The 16,503-nt window shown below is 39.7% G+C and overlaps 1 protein-coding gene across 1 annotated transcript in view; it reads right to left on the bottom strand.

The window, feature by feature from the left end:
• GLRB (glycine receptor beta) overlaps positions 1–15,008 on the bottom strand; it is a 52,009-nt gene extending 37,001 nt beyond the window's left edge. The window contains exons 1-2 of the mRNA XM_059697702.1: positions 14,755–15,008; positions 12,972–13,122 (exon numbers count right to left, since the gene is read on the bottom strand). Coding sequence (XP_059553685.1) covers positions 12,972–13,093 — 122 coding nt within the window. The 5' untranslated portion in view covers positions 13,094–13,122; positions 14,755–15,008. The remainder of the gene's footprint in view (positions 1–12,971; positions 13,123–14,754) is intronic.
• Between the last annotated feature and the right edge of the window lie 1,495 nt (positions 15,009–16,503).

The raw sequence follows: 16,503 nt of genomic DNA, 5'->3' as shown, positions 1-16,503 counted from the left end.
TAACCTCTTTAAAGCCAACTGTCACCCTTATCAAAGAAAAAATCCTAAAGAGAATGAAGGCATGTGGGATATTAGGATGCAAATTAGTGTTCAAACTCACAAGATTTCTCATTCATAAGAAAATAATTGATCAATTACAAAATACTCATATTGGTTCAATTAAAGAGTGCTATTATTGTGCCTCTTGATATAAAATCTTTCATAAGTATCTTCCTTCTAAACAATGAAATGACCAGACAGCATAAAGACAGTTAACACTAGTTTTTGTAGTAGAGAGCTTTCCAGCCTGATTTTTTTCCTTAGCTGTGAAGAGTGGCAGAATATGCCACCCTACAATAAATCCCTTTGTCATAAGGATTATTTTGAGCTAAAGACACTTGGAAAATAGCAAATGAAGGGAGAGGCCTTCTTTGAACTCTCCTTATCTGCCTATAAACAGATCCTCCAAAATGAATTCAATGATCATAGAACCCCTCCCCAGAAATTTCAACTAGGAAAGACTAACTTTTATCACAGGAGAGGAGAGGAGAAGTGGACAGCACACCAGACAAACTTTGTAATAAAGTATCATATTTTTCTATATTTTAAATGGCCAATTCATCTTTCCTATAAATCATTTATTCTCCCTTAGTGGCCTACATCCCCCATGCTTCCCCTCCCCCCCTCCCCCCGTTAAGATGATATATAAGCCCAGTCGGCGTGGCTCAGTAGTTGAGCACTGACCAATGAACCTGCAGGTCATGGTTCGATTCCCATTCAGGGCATATGCCCGGGTTGTGGGCTCGATCCCCAGTGTGGGGTGTGCAGGAGGCAGCTGGTCAATGATATTCTCTCATCATTGATGTTTCTATCTCTCCCTCTTCCTACTTCTCTGAAATCAGTAAAAATATATTTAAAAAATAAAAATATATTTTTTAAAAAGATGATATGTAAGCTCTCAAATCTCACTATTTTTGGGGTATTCACTTTTTTTATTGTAATGTCCCTGTGCATATAATATTGAAAATTAAGTTTGAATACCTTTTCTCTTCTTAATCTGCCTATTTCCAGTTTACTTAATAGACCCAATTATAAGCTATAAGCTGTGTCAATCAAACTCATTTTCTAGCTATTCTAATTCACTAGCAAATTTTGTCCTTCCTTCATTCAAAGGCTCAGAATAAAGCCCCCTTCCTGGAATATTGTAATTTCCACTTCTTATTGTATTAATCGAAACCCAAACCATCTTTCAAGATTGACTTTATAAAATCTTGTCTTAATCATCCCACCTTACTCTAATGATGACAAACTGATAAATATACATTGCCAATTATTTTGTAGTTATTGATTTTAGCGAGAGGAATGGAGAGGGATAGAGATATAGAAACATCCATCAGCTGCCTCCCTTACACCCACTACTGGGGATCTAGCCCACAACCCATGCATGTTCCCCGACCAGGAAGCTAACCAGGAGCCTCTTGGTTCATGGGTTGGTGCTCAACCACTATAGCCAGGCTGTAGTTTTTCTTATCTACATGTATATTACCAATAAGACCAGATGCAGACAGTATAATACTTGAGGAAATAATGGCTTCTGCATTTTTGTAATAACCCCTATACAGCTTATATAGTATCAAATACACATTGGGTCCAAGTCTTTTCATCTGCCAGGTCTTTAGGTAGGCTTTAGTCTCAAGATAGCTGCATGTGCTGTAGCAGTAGCAGTTACACTCATCATTTCCAGATGAGGAAGAGCATTTATTCCTGTGGTGTCCTCTTAGGAGAAAGGACTTTTTTTTCTCTCAGAAGCTTTCTAGCATTGGACACTGCTGAACCGATTACTGGCCAGGAGGAAGAAACAATCATGATTAGCTCAGATTATAGTCTGGTATGAAATAGATATTGGAGAATTAACCATGTTGTCCATTACACTCTTGTATTTGATAATACTTGCTTAAATAAGAGAGATATTAGCCACACAGAGAACCATTTATTCAGTGAAGTGAAAGAGAAAAGCCAGATTGGTAGGAAAGTGAGTGGTAGGTAAGTAAATGAAGCAATAGAGTATATGGTATATGTGGAAATGAAGACACAGTAAAATTAAGACAGTTTTCTAAAGTGGTAGAGTCAAGAATGAAACCTGCTAATCCAGATTTCTAGTTATCACTTGACAATAAGCCTGCCATCATGGAAAAGAAATACTATCTATCTTCTTATGATCATCCAACCATATATTGTTTTATATTGCTTTATTTAGGACAATAATCTATATTATATCACACTGTAAGTTCAATTAGTTTTACTAGCTTTTAAAATTATTAGTTCTAGAAAATCTGAATTTGACCTTTTCCAATTAACCAGTATCACTCTTCTATCTAGTTATCTCCAAATGCTTTTATTTTGCTCCAAAGCCAACAACAACAACAAAATCTTGCCTGGCTGATGTGGACCACTGGTTGAGTGTCGGCCTATGGACCAGTAGGTCAATGTTTGATTCCTGGTGAGGGCATATGTCTGGGTTGTGGGCCCAATCCCTAGTATGGGGTGTGCAGGAGGCCGCCAGTCAATGATTCTCTCTCATCATTGATGTTTCTATCTCTCTTTCCCTCTCCGTTCCTCTCTGAAATCAATAAAAATATATATCTTTAAAATAGTATGTGTTAAAATAAAAAAATGTTGTCTGACAAAAACAACCTCTTGAATTGAAAAAGGGAACACATCACATATACTATAGCCCATTCTATTCTTATTTCATCACTATGTGTTCTCATGGCTCTGATGCAGGTGCCTTGATACAAATATTTAGTCAATAGTTCACCCTTCTTTATATTAATATTTCAGAGGCATTTCAAAATTTAAGAGAAATCTCATGTAGTTTATATTCACATGCATAAATTTAGGGATTTTCATACCCTAAAAATCAATAGTCAATACTAAAATAACTTTAAAGTCATCTCTAAACATTAAAAAAAAAAACATTTTAAGTGCCTAGATACCTATGCCACTTTCTTCCAAAAAGCTAAAACAATTTGCATGTAGCATATTTTCCTATGTCTGTACTTGCCTATATATAACCTTATAATCTGGAAATGGAACAGTACTATTTATACAAAATAAGCACAAATAAGAAGAGTTAAATGATGTTAACAAGGTCACACACTTAATGCCTTTCACTATTAGTCTCCATATTCTGAATCTCAATCTAATGTTTTATCCATCTGACTATGCTATTTTGTTTTATTTCAAGAAATCTATCAACAATTATGATATTATTGCAAAACAGGGTTGATTTCATGAAAATGTGATATTAATTTAAGAAAATAACTTACTCTATTCAGGCAACATGATCAAATGACAAGAAAAAATAATATTTTATATCAAAAGCTTTTTTTACAACCAGTCTTCTTTTGTTCGCTTGCCTAAACTTCAACCAATGTCGTTACTAAGATGCAAAGTTATGCCAGGAATGTATCAGGCTATATAGCTGTATGATGTAATGTTTTCCAGCGCTAAAGGAAAAATCCAGAAATTCTTTGCAAAGGGGAAAAGCTCAGCTTTCCATTAACTGTAGGACATTCATATTTGTACGTGACCCTTTAGTGACCACACTGCACAGCGCCATTTCAGAAATGGTGTGTATGAGTATATTGTCTTAATCTCATCCCTCAAACCAGGAATTTGAGCCCAACGGGATTGCTCTGTTTTTCCAAGAGTTATAAATACCACAGCAATGGGCAAAGATCTCAGGCCTGGATTCGGTATGGCCTATGTCAGCATGTGTAAACTGGGCCTGAGGTCCTGTAAAGCTTTTGGCTGTACATGAACTAAATAAAAGAAGCATAAAGCAGCAAGGAAGAGCAAGGTTGGCAAATGTGTGGGTTGTATTATTCCTCCTCTTTACTCCAGGGCAGGGGTTCTTTACCTCCTTTTTAGGTTACAGACAAAGCTATGAATCTGATAAAAGCTATGTCCTTCCCTGAAAAATACATGCAAAGTTTGCAATGCTGAGGGTTACCGGACCTGTGGACCATAAGCTGAGAAACAACTCCTTCATGGAAACAAATGCTGGTGTCCTCATCTAGGAGGTGATTTAAAAAATAAAATCAGGTATCTTGTAGTGACAGAAGTAAGATAAGGGGGGGAAAAACAGATGAGAATATGCAGAAGCCAACTGAAAGAGCTCCCAATGGCTAAATCTATAATGATTTGAGCAATAAAATAAAGTAGTATTGGGTTATATTCTAAACTATAAAATAAAATCCAAGAATACATATGGACATATGCTTCCCCAAAAGACATACCCCTGTGCTAATTATAAAAAAAACATCAGACAAATCCCAATTGAGTGGCATTTTACAAAACACCTGACTAGTACACCTCAACGCTGTCATGGTCATGAAAAACAAGAAAGTCAGAGAAACTTCACAGCTGAGAGGAGACTAAGGAGGCGTGAAGACCAATATAATGTAATATCCTGAATGGGAATTTGTAACAGAAAAAGGACATTCGGTAAAAACTAAGGAAATCTCAATAAGATACGAATTTTAGTTAATAATAATGTGTCAATATTGGTTCTTCAACTGTAAAAATGTACCACACTAATATAAAATATTAATAATAGGGAAAACTAAATGCAGGGTTATTTGTGAATTCTGTAGTCTTTGGGCAATTTTTCTATAAATCTAAAACTGTTCTAAAATAAAAAATGTATTTAGGGAGGGGGGGAGAGCCAACAGCCAAGGCCTTAACAGACCCCTCAGCAAAGAAGATGCACAGATGGAAAAATAAACATATGAAAAATGTTCCGGGTTATAGGTCACCAGGCTAAGCAAATTAAATAACAATGATATACTACCCCACACCTATTAGAATGACCAAAATCCAGAACATTAACACTAAATACAAGCGAGAATCTGGACCAATAGGAACTCTCAATCATTGCTGATGGGAATGCAAAATGGTACAGCCGCTCTGGAAGACCATGTGGTGATTTCATACAAAACTACACATACTCTTCACCATCGCATCCAGCAATCTTGCTCCATAGAGATGAAAACAATGTTCACACAAAAGGCCTGTACACAAATATTTACAACAGATTTATTGGTATTTGTCAAAACCTGGAAGAAACCAAGAAATCCTTAAATAGATGAATGGCTAAACAAACTGTGGTGCATCCAGACAATGGAATATTATTCAGCACAAAAAAGGAATGCGCGAACAAGCCATGAAAAGACATGCTGAAACAGAAACGCATATTACTAAGTGAAAGAAGCCAATCTGGAAAGACTATATACTATATGATTCCAACCATATGATATTCTGGAAAATGCAAAACTGCAGACAGTGAAAAGATCAGTAGTTGCCAGGGGTTGGTTGGAGGAGGGGAAGAGAGATGACTAGGCAGAGCACAGAGATTTTTAGGGCAGTGAAACTACCCTTCTAGATAATCAGACAGATAGACATATAGAGCTAAACATTTTATATGCTCAGGTAAGAGACTAAGTCGATAGTTATTTTTGAATCCAGATAATTAAGGGGTTATTTGTTTTGTATTTTCCTAACATATTACTACCTCTCTTGACAGCTTCTGTATTTTTCCATTCTGTTTTCACACATTAAATTGTGAACAGAGGTTTATGACTATAGCGAGTGATACCTTTTACATGATTAGTTGAGTTTAATTAGTTTATAATTTATTTGAAAAGAATGTGCTTACGAATAAATGTGGATGTGTGTGGCAAAGTCTGGCATGTTATTATAGGCCAAGAATCATAATTAAGAACAGTTTTCCACAACATTTATTTCATTTCTCTCCCCAGTGGGCTTCAGGAACTTTTGGATCCTGTAGAAACATTTTCAAATCTTGTCTAACTTCAATTATGCACTTACATCATCCATGGCTCAAAAAAAAATGTTTTTCACAAAGTAGAAACATCTATTTGGAGAAATGCTGGGTTTTAGAGACTAGCAATTTCCAAATCCCATCAAAGGCTATGGTCTTATTAACTTCATATCACATGTGAGATTACTTGTCCTGTGAATACTATAAGTATTTTCTATTTATATGGTATGATTCTCAAACAGTGTAAAACACTATACACTCTCACTACTCATTGGTTTGTTAATTTGATACAAAACTCATGTCATAAATAATTAAGTGCAAACCTCAATCCAAACCAAATGTTTACTGTGCAATTGCTTTCTGTGCTTTGCAGAAATAGTATTATATCCTGACCCAGCAAATAAAAATCCGCAGTAACACCTCTAACTCTGCTCTAACTGCAGCTGGAAAAGTACTTATCTTTTCTCAATTTTCCATGCGTAGCACAGATATAAAATGTTTCTCTTCTGGCTTAATAGAACTGGTAATAAGATAAACCCACACTAATGCACATAATAAAGTTAAGTGTGGGAATAATTGAAGAAACACCTGTCTAACAGTCTACAGACTGGTTGGTGTTCTATCCCAGACAGACTGTAAGATTCCCACGTGGTACTGGGCAATTCACTTGCCCTCTCTGAGCCTCAGTATCCTCACCTTGACATCAAAGGTTTAAATGAGGGGATCTCTATGACCCCATTCAATAATCTGGATCTACCTGTTGTGGATGCTGTGGTGCTGCAACCCCAATGGTCCCTTCAAACCTAAGACTGTTGCCAGGAATGCTGGCTGCTTAGGAGTTGGAGCTGCGTCTCTTCTGGAGTAACCTTCAGCGGAAGAGAGGTGTCTTACCCATATCCAAAAACTTTGTCATGGGGATGCCAGGGAACCCTTTCTACTAATAGAGACAACTTGAGAGGGTGTCCCAGCTTCAGAGTGCCCTAGGGCAGTGGTCGGCAAACTGCGGCTCGGCAAACCACAGCTCGTGAGCCACATGCGGCTCTTTGGCCCCTTGAGAGTGGTGGTATTTTGTGGAAGACCCACACTCAGGGGGCCAAAGAGCTGCATGTGGCTTTCGAGCCACGGTCTGCCAACCATGGCCCTAGGGCATTGACTGATGCTTAGGTGCAGCTGTATTGTTCCTGGGTTTGAATCCCCTTTCTTCACCCACATAGGTGTTGTTCCAAAAGCAATTGCTCTCTGCCTGTAGATCTTCATCTCAGAATCAATCGACAACATCAGCTAAATAATGTGTCCTTAAAAAACAATATCTTATACAACTATCAATATGTAGCATTTCTCTTTTACTTTAGTCATTCCTGAATTCACTTAACAAAGTTCTTGAGCTTTTATATATGCCATACGAGGTACCAGATGCTGGTTATGCATTTAAAAATCTAACATAAATGTTGATTATCCTATCTCATAAAGAGAGGATATGCAAATTGACTGTCACTCCATCACAAAGGTGGCGGTGCCCAGTCCCCTCAGCCCTGCAGGAGTCACCCAGTCCTTTCAGCCCTGCTGGGGTCGGGGGTGGTGGTGGCAGGCATTCAGTGCGGCTGGACCCACCCTCAGCCCCCCAGGGCCACCTGAGTTTCAGGTAACCAGGGCTGGCCGAGGCTTGTGCTGCTGGCAGTGGCAGCAGCAGAGGTGTGATGGAGGCGTCGCCTTCCCCTGATCGCCAGGTCGCCTCCTGCCCCTGAGGGCTCCCGGACTGTGAGAGGGGGCAGGTCGGGCTGAGGGACGCTCCCTCCAGTGCATGAATTTTCATGCACCAGGCCTCTAGTTCTGATATAAAAGTGGTCTTCAAAACTGTGGGTTCAGATTAATCTGTCTAGTGATTCTTGGCTTTGGCTGGCCTTGAATTCACCTAAGAAGCTCTGCAAACTTCTGATGCCAAGCCCTCACCCTGCCCTCCAGATTTAATTAGTTTAAGTTGTTTAGCTCAGGCATCCGAATATTAAAAGCTCCTCAGATTATTCCAGTGATCAGATAGTCACTTGCTAGAAGAGAGAATTTACAGTGATACAAGAACATGGAATTAAAACATGAGCAGATGGAGGAAAAAATAAGCTGACAATTATGACAAAGAATAAACTGCCTAAGAGGAAGGAGGAAATCCATATGTGAGTGTCAACAGAACTCCAGGAAAAAGGATATTCTATGGGAGGGTTGGTTAACAGGACAAAATGTCATAGTGAGGTTGCGATAAGGACTGAAAACTCTCTGTGTGGGGTTTAGCAAAAAGGAGAGCTGTTTTCAGCTGAGAAAGAGATTGAACCCAGAGAGATGGGTGTGGACAGAACAGAGAGCAGTAGGAAAGGAAATTGAATGAGAGAGCACACCTATTGAAAAGTTTGACTGGGAGCGACTTTAACAAGATGGAATAGGAAGCCTGGACCCTCCTTTCCCCCATGGACACAGCATTCCCTTTGTCAGAAGTCCAGGAAGAGGCTTCTACACCCAACCAGCTGCAATGAAACTAGGAGGGAAAGTGGGGACACACTCTTACCATAAACCGCACCCCAGAGCAGCATACCCTGATAACATCCAGAGCTCCCAGCTTCTCCCTGAGCAGGAAAAGGTCTTACCCCACATGTAACATCCCAGCTTTCCTAGATGCTACCCTAGATACTGGGTTCTATTTCCCCTGTCCCAGAGCAACAATGGGGCCCAGTATATGCCAGTCCTCTGGGGACTACAGAGAACCAAGCTGTTATTGGAATAAGCAGAGTTCACCATAGCTCCACCCCGCCCCCTCAGTGCATAATAATTGGACTGTAAAACCCAGTTCTCCCTGTATCTGCACCGGCCATGGTCATAAGATTAATAATAGCCACTCACATGTGGAAACAGCCTACAAGTCCATTGACAGATAACTGGCTTTAAAAAAAACCACATGGTATATGCATACAATGGAGTTGTATTTACCCTTAAAAAAGGAAATCTTGCCATATGCAACATAATGGATAAACCCTGAGGGCCTTATGCTAAGTAAAATAAATCAGTCACAGAAGCACACATATTGCATATCCTACTTATATGAAGAGCCTAAAATAGTCAAACTCAGAGAAGCAGAGAATACAATGGAGGTTGATGGAGTAAGGAGGCTATGGGGAATTGCTAATTAACAAGTAAAATCTCACTGATGCAAAGATGAATAAGTTCTAGAGAGTCTCTGTATAATATTGTACCTACAGAAAACACTGTAATATCTAATAAAAAAATCTGTGAAGAGGGCAGATCTCATGTCAAGTATTCATACCACAATAAAATGTTTAAATTTAAAAAACAACATGCAGTGACAACACTCAAAAAAGAAAAGTCATACTGTATGTATACATACAGTGAGTTTTAAGTGAAGTTATAGCTCAATTTCATTTAGAAAAAAAACACAGTTAAATTAGTTTGCTGCTTTTTTTTGCGGGGGGCGGGGGGGGCAGGGGGTGGCGGGGAGGGATGTTTCCTTGAACTATTTACAAAGCTATTGTTTGGAAACAAAACTTAATTTCTTGGCTTTCTCCTAAGGAGAATCTGGCACACGAAGAGATAAGTAAACACCAGCAGGACAAATTGGCATTGGATACAGCTCCGAAATACTTAAACTTTAAATATTAATAAAATAAAATTTTACCCCCTTAACATGAAAACTCTAGCAAGGAAAAAGAATGGCTACAGACAGGTGGGTTTCAGAGACATATTGCATTTTTCTGTACTGTAGTCCATAATGTAAAACTTGAGTGGATTATAAAAGATGCAGTTGAGTGAGAAAAAGTTAATCCCAATTTCAGATTCTCCCCTCCCCCAAAATAGGAGTCAATGAGATCTAAATGATGGGTGAAAAAAAACCCGCCTTAGAAGCAGGAGGGCTCGCTCATTCACTCTAGGGAGGAAATGGGCTAGAGGGAGACGGCACTATAGGCAGGATCATATGCCCCCATGGAAAATTGAGTCAGACAGTTTCCCTGTCCTCCTTAAAAGTGTCAAGCTAACAATCCAGAACAAGTTTCTTGTATAGCTGCCAAAATGTAAGAGTTCTTACATGAACACCTAGAAAATAAAATATACTGCACCATATTTTAAAACCGAACCTTAAAGGCACCCATAAACAAATGTGAATAATTTTAAAATCTATTTGCAAAGGTATGATGATATCATATCCAGTACTTACCAAATGATTGACATGACTGATAACTTCTATCACCTGTATTTTGTTGGCATTCTTTTTCAGGGGGAAAAAGAGGTTCCTTGAATGTGAATTTTCAAGAGTTGAAACTATTTCCCCCTCACAAAATTCATACTTAACTAGAACTACAAATTTTGAATATACTACACATGTAGTATTCCATAAATATTCAATGAGTCATTCAGCAAATATTTATTTAACAAGTGCCTGCCACCGCCAGGCTTTTTTTTTTTTTTTTTAAGGTCCTGGGAAAATACCAGCAAATAAAACACAAAAACACTTACATCCGATGGAGCTCAACCTCCGGTTCATGGAGTAATTGGCCACAGGATAAGAATAAAAAATAAAAAAAAAAAATCCCTAGTTCCCATTCCTTAAAGAATTCTACTCAGTGCAATGGTTTGTATTTGATATGGTGTGTTTTTTAAAAAAAAAAAACAACAAAAAAACACACACACACAAAACTATTATCCCAGGGCTAGCCACATTTATGAAAATGTGGTTATTCCAATGTCATGGTAAATATCTTCATTCCTAATGAGTTTGTTTGCTTTGCCTGTTTTCCCATATGTAGTTGTTTTTCTTGTTTACTGTTTCACTTAATGTTTGAATACAAATTAGAAACAAAATTGAGTCTATTTTATGAAAAGTTGACCTAAGTGAAGCCATTTTAAAATAGACCTAGAATAGCCATTCCAGAGGAAGTTCTTACAAGTCTTGCTCCATGAACCTTTGGAACGGTTGAACTAGGTGAAGTGACCTTTGCACTGGGCCAAGGCAACACTGTCATATAAAGAATTATTTGTAAAACTATTAGGAAAGCAGGCATCCCAACCACAAGAACTGTTGATTATGGACATTCTCTCTGAAGATAGAATCAGTAACCAGTCACATATAGCTAAAAAGTAACTCAGTGTGTGAACACCAATGGAAATTCCTTTCCTCTACTCATGCAATTGTTTCTTTTCATTTTCTCACAAAAGTCCTTTCCTCTGTAATCAGAACACAATTTTGGTTTCTGCTTAAATCTATGCCCCCGAGTTGCACTTTTGTGACCTCAAATAAACAATGGTGCCTCTCAATTTGGATTCTTATTTTAGCTTAACAAAACAATGTCAATAAAAATCCCAGCATTTTGTGTCTATACATATGCAGGTAGAATAGCTGATTCTAAAATTCATAAGGAAACACAAAGGACCTAAAATGGCCACAGTACATCTAGAGAACAAAGCTAGAGGAATGCAGGCATTCTGCTATAGTAATTAGAAAGTGTGTTACTGACACAAGGTGCATAGTAATAAACCAGTGGGACAGGATGGAGAAACAAGCAACTGGTTTACAACAAAGATACAACTGCATTGAAAGACACAATGGCCTTTCAATCAATGTGCTGCTTTTAAAAATGAGTCCTGACCCTATCCCACATCATACACACACAAAAAAATTGAAATGGATTACAGCACTGAATGTGAAACTAAAGACAATAAAGCATCTAAGGGGGAAAAAAGCAGATTATCTTCATGACCCTGGAGTAGGGAGCTATTTCTTAAATAAAACCCAAAAGCATTAAAAAAGATTAATAAATCAAATCAGACTCAGACTTCATTAAAAATAAGTACTTTAGTTCATCAAAAGACACTATTAAGTAAGTTAAAACGCATACCAAAAATTGGAAAGAGAGCTGTAGTATATATATATCTGACAAAGAACTCTCTCATGAATGTATAAATAACTTCTACATATCAATAATAAAAATGGACAGATTTTTTAAAAGGTGGGAAAACAACTTTAAAAAGTGAGCATTTTGCAAAAAGATTTATAACTAAAAGTCCCATATACTTAAGAAAAGGTGCTCAGAAACATTAATCATCAGGCAAATGCAAATTAAAATCACAATGTGATATCTTATACCCATATCAGATAGCTAAAATTCAAATGATTGCTGATAATATCAAGTTTTGACAAGGATGTGAAGCAACTGGAACTCTCTCTCACACATGAATGATGGGGGAGTAGAACTGGAAAACTACCCATATCTCCTAGAGTTTAATATACTTGTACCCTATGATTCAGAAAATTCATTTCTGAATATATGGGTATGCATTCTATCTTCAGTCTGGATGAGTGTTTCCTATGTATGGTCTTATTTTAGTCATTGATAAAATGTTGAACACAATAAGGCCAAAATGTCACCAGGAAACATCAACCAGGTTGAAGATGTTCTACTCATTACCCAGTTGTTAACTCATCTAGTTTTAATATTGGGACCATATTTCTAAATATTGTCCATAGGGATCATATAAATTATTTTCAAGTGCCTTCACCAATCCATATTTAATGACTTATAAAAGCCAATGATCTTTAGGTTGTTATTCACTCTTTAAACAAATTTTTATTTTGTGTGTGTATGTGTGTTATGCTGCTCTTTAGTGATTGAGTCAATAAGACCCTGCTCTCAAAGAGCTTTCAATCTAGAGGGGAAACTGTATTTATAATACAGTATTATAAATATGATAGGCAGTTAGGGTACTATAGAGGCACAGATTGTGTTTATCTCAATCAGACTAGCAGAATTAGGAAAAGATTCCCAAAGGAGATAACAGGGTTTGAGTTGAGTTTGAGGTCATTAAGAGACAGTCAGATTCAAATGTTAAATGTATGGGTGTGATGCTCTTCAGAAAGTCTGGGCCAGACATAGGTTTAGGAGTCAACAGTAAATAAATGATATTTACAGTCATAGATTTGGACAAGACCACTAAGGTGGGAGTTAACAAAAGACAGGGGACATCGGCAAATTAGTGCATATTCTGATATGAAAGGTTCTGCTGATATGTGTTTCAATAAGCAACCTTACTTGGATAAAAAAAAAAAATGCAATAACATCTCTCCATATGAGAATATAAGGCATGAAGAACATACGATGGGCATAGATACTGCTTCTTTTTCCCCTTCCCCTTCTTTGAAGACTTCTCTTTAGAATAGGCTTCTTCAACCCACAAGGAAATTAAAATAAAAAAGGCAATCGCCGGTAAAAACTTCATCGTGAAACGTTAAATTTCAGGAGGTGGATCTACAAGAAAGAACAAGAAAACATTTGCATGTATGAAGCAAATGATTAACTATATGCCTATTTAAGGAGTAAAATCATTACTAACCAATAGACATTTGTACATCAAAACCTCATTGCTCATTCCTAGGTGGTTATAGGTCACTATATATATTGTGCTGATTTAGCAGTAAAAGTTAATTTAAATAACGGTAGGTAATAATACAGTACTGAGGAATAAAAGATAAGCATGTAATATTTCTGATTCTATAATTACACAAAATTGTAAAATGATATTGACTTGCGCAGTAGATCAATCTATGCTTAGTAAGATATCTGGAAGGAAGTTTAACACGGTGTTAAAAAAATGGTTTCTGATGCTATTAAATTTGAATTAATTTTTGTTTTCTTTTTTCATTTTTAGATTGTTTTAAATTTGCGTGCATATTTCCCATAAACAATAAGACTAATTAAAGGGAAGATAATTTTAAGTATTAAAAATTGACAGAGATAAAAGAAAAAATTATCATCAAAGAGTTTCACCCTCTAAATGCACTGTGTTTTTAGTTATACACACTAATTTGCAAGCTTTTACCCCCCAAAAGGATGTATATGGATTTAAATTTGCTTTCTGTCTTTCCTCCTTGCTTAATACTAATGTTTATGACCCAAAGATGATTTCTGACTGCAGATATTCTAGGTAACATTCTATAAAATGAAGTAGCAAGTATAGTTAGACTCTTCCAACTAATCTTCCTAGCCATATTTTAATAACATTTTCCGTGCTGAAATGAGAATTATATTCTTGCCAGTGTCTGATGCATCACCCCCCCCCAAAAAAAAAACACCCTTCACCTTCTGCTAACACTGGAATATGTAAACCTCTTCTGCATTCTTCATTTCCAAACCATAAATTGTTTCACCTTCATTGCAGAAGGGGAGACCTATCAGATGCCTCAACATTAACTTAATTCCCACCAGACCCGACAAATGTGCTTCTCCCATGTCATGTTTTTCACCTCCCTTTCTTTCCCCCAATATTATTTCCCCACGTTTATCCGTTGCACCCCCTTACAGCAAGCCAGGTCCCTTCTAATGAAGACAAGAGAGGGTGCTTGTCAGGCCAACAGCAAGAGCAGAAGGCTCTCTGCCAACTTACAGCATTGGACGCTCCCTGCCCCCAACCTCCCATGGCACCCACTTCCAGACGCCTTTGCCCACAGCAGCAGGTACTTCGCCCCCCACCTTCACGTCCTTCCCCCAGAAAAACCAAGGGCCGTCCTAGCGGTTTGAATGGGCAGAGAGGAATTCAACTCCATGTTCTCCGCCTTCCCCTCCAACCTTGCAAAGGGGACAGCTGCAGTGACTGAAGGATCTTCAGCAGCACCACGCCAGGGGCCCCCCCACCAGCGCGCGTTCTCTAATGACCCCGGCCCTCGGCATCCCTCCATCCTCGCCGGTACCCGCGCCCCCGTCCCTTGGCAGCGCTGGCAGCGCTCGCCTCCCCCCGGCACGCCGCAGTGCTCCCGTGCCCCCGCCGCCCCAGCCGCGACCCTGGCTTTCCGCAGAGACGCTAATCCCCGTCCCGAGGCCCCCGCCGCCCCCCACCCCCGCCCCCCCAGCCCTTCCTTCCTCAGTGGAACCCGGGACACGTACCCTAGGCGCCCCCGCCTCCAGCCGCCAGGCCAGGACCCGGCGGCACGGGGCCCAGACGGCGCTGGCTGCTGGGGTGCAGCGGGCGCAGAGCGGGCAGCCGCGTCCCGCCGCCCGCGCCACCGCCGAGCTCAGCTGACGCGCCTGCTCCGCGCGGAGCCTGCGCCGTGGCGCGCGCGGCCGGAGACCGCAGCCGCCCTCGGGCCGCCGCAGGGACCGCGGGCCGGGGAGCCTGGGACGGCGGGACGACGGAAGCGGGGAGGTGGGGCGGGGAGAGGCATCCCGAGCCAGCGCGCAGGGACGTCAGGACACCCTCTCCTCCAGGCATCCAGGCATCGAAAGGGTTTGGGGCAGAAATACATAATCCCCCCCCCCCCACACACACACCCTTGCTTTAGGGACTCAAGATGTTGAGGGCGGGGGTCGGGTAAGGACAGTGTTGGTACCAAAGGAAAAACAACCACCTCTCCAGGAGCTGGAGTCATTTAGAGTCATCTTTTGACTGCTGGTAACAAAAAGCAATAGAACAGCAAATGACCTTCTGGAAAAGAAACGGATAACCTGCAGTTGCTGTGATTTCCTCACTTGCCTAGACTCCCGGCATCTAACCTAATCTCTGAGTTTTATTTCTAATCTCTAGGAGCCTGATCTTTCTAAGCAACCTTAAGTTGATCAACATGACGAAAGCCATATATATATCTTGCAGGTACTGTTGCAACATTTGTTACCTAATTAACATGGGCACAGAACTTCATGGTTTCCAAAACAGTTCACTGTGGTATCTCATTCGGCCCTCACAGCATTCATTCTTGGGCAAGTTTTATGTCTTCGTTCCCATTTTGCAGATGAAGAAAATGAAGCTCAGCTGTCTTAAGGGATAGACTTGAATGGAATGTACCAGAGACTCAAAGTCTGATTTTCACACTTCTGAGCCAGATCTGACTTTGGCTTTCTCTAGCAAAGTGTTCCTTGTCCTTACTGTTTACAAAGTGGCCCTTCATTTGGCTATGTATGCAGCTCTTAGATAACAAACAGCTTTCCTATTATCTCTTGACTGTATGCCTAATGGTTGTTTTGTTTGTTTGTTTTGTTTTGTTTTTCATTAAGAAAGCATGGGTCAGGTGAGCATCATTCAGCACTGTGTTCTAGACCTACCGATGTACCCACTAATACATTTTCAAACCATATCATCCGAGGAGAAGGGAGCACTGCTTGCATACAGTAATTGCCTGCCTCTTCTCATCAGAAGCAGGAGACATAGATGAATGTTTTGTAGACATGATAGGATAGGGGGAAAACACACAAAACAAAACATGTAACCAACACTGGTAACACAGTACACAGTTGAGCACTGGATGTTTATCCTCCCGATTTCGTGGCTGACTGAGAGCTGGGGCTCGTTGCCACTGCCCAGCATCATAAGTAATATCATACGGCATATCGCTAGCCCAGAAAAGCTCAAAGCTCAAAATTCGAAGTACAGTTGCTGCTGAATGCTTATTGCTTTTGCATCATTGTAACGACGAAAAATCATAAGTCAAACCATCATAAATGGGAGACTGTCTGTGTAATCATGTTCTACAAGCTTTACAAGATACTCTGCTCCCTAATGTTAGTAACTCAGATTCTAAACCCAAGTGCTCAGGATGAGCGACCTGGTCCCGATTGTTATGCTCCCCTCCCAATAACTCTGCCTGTTCCCCCCTTCATTCTGCCTCTTGCTCCCTCTGCTCCAGCCAAATTGCCGCTTCT

The sequence above is a fragment of the Myotis daubentonii genome, chromosome 5, assembly GCF_963259705.1.
Source record: "Myotis daubentonii chromosome 5, mMyoDau2.1, whole genome shotgun sequence".
NCBI lineage: Eukaryota > Metazoa > Chordata > Mammalia > Chiroptera > Vespertilionidae > Myotis > Myotis daubentonii.
This window is presented reverse-complemented; position numbering and strand designations above follow the sequence as displayed.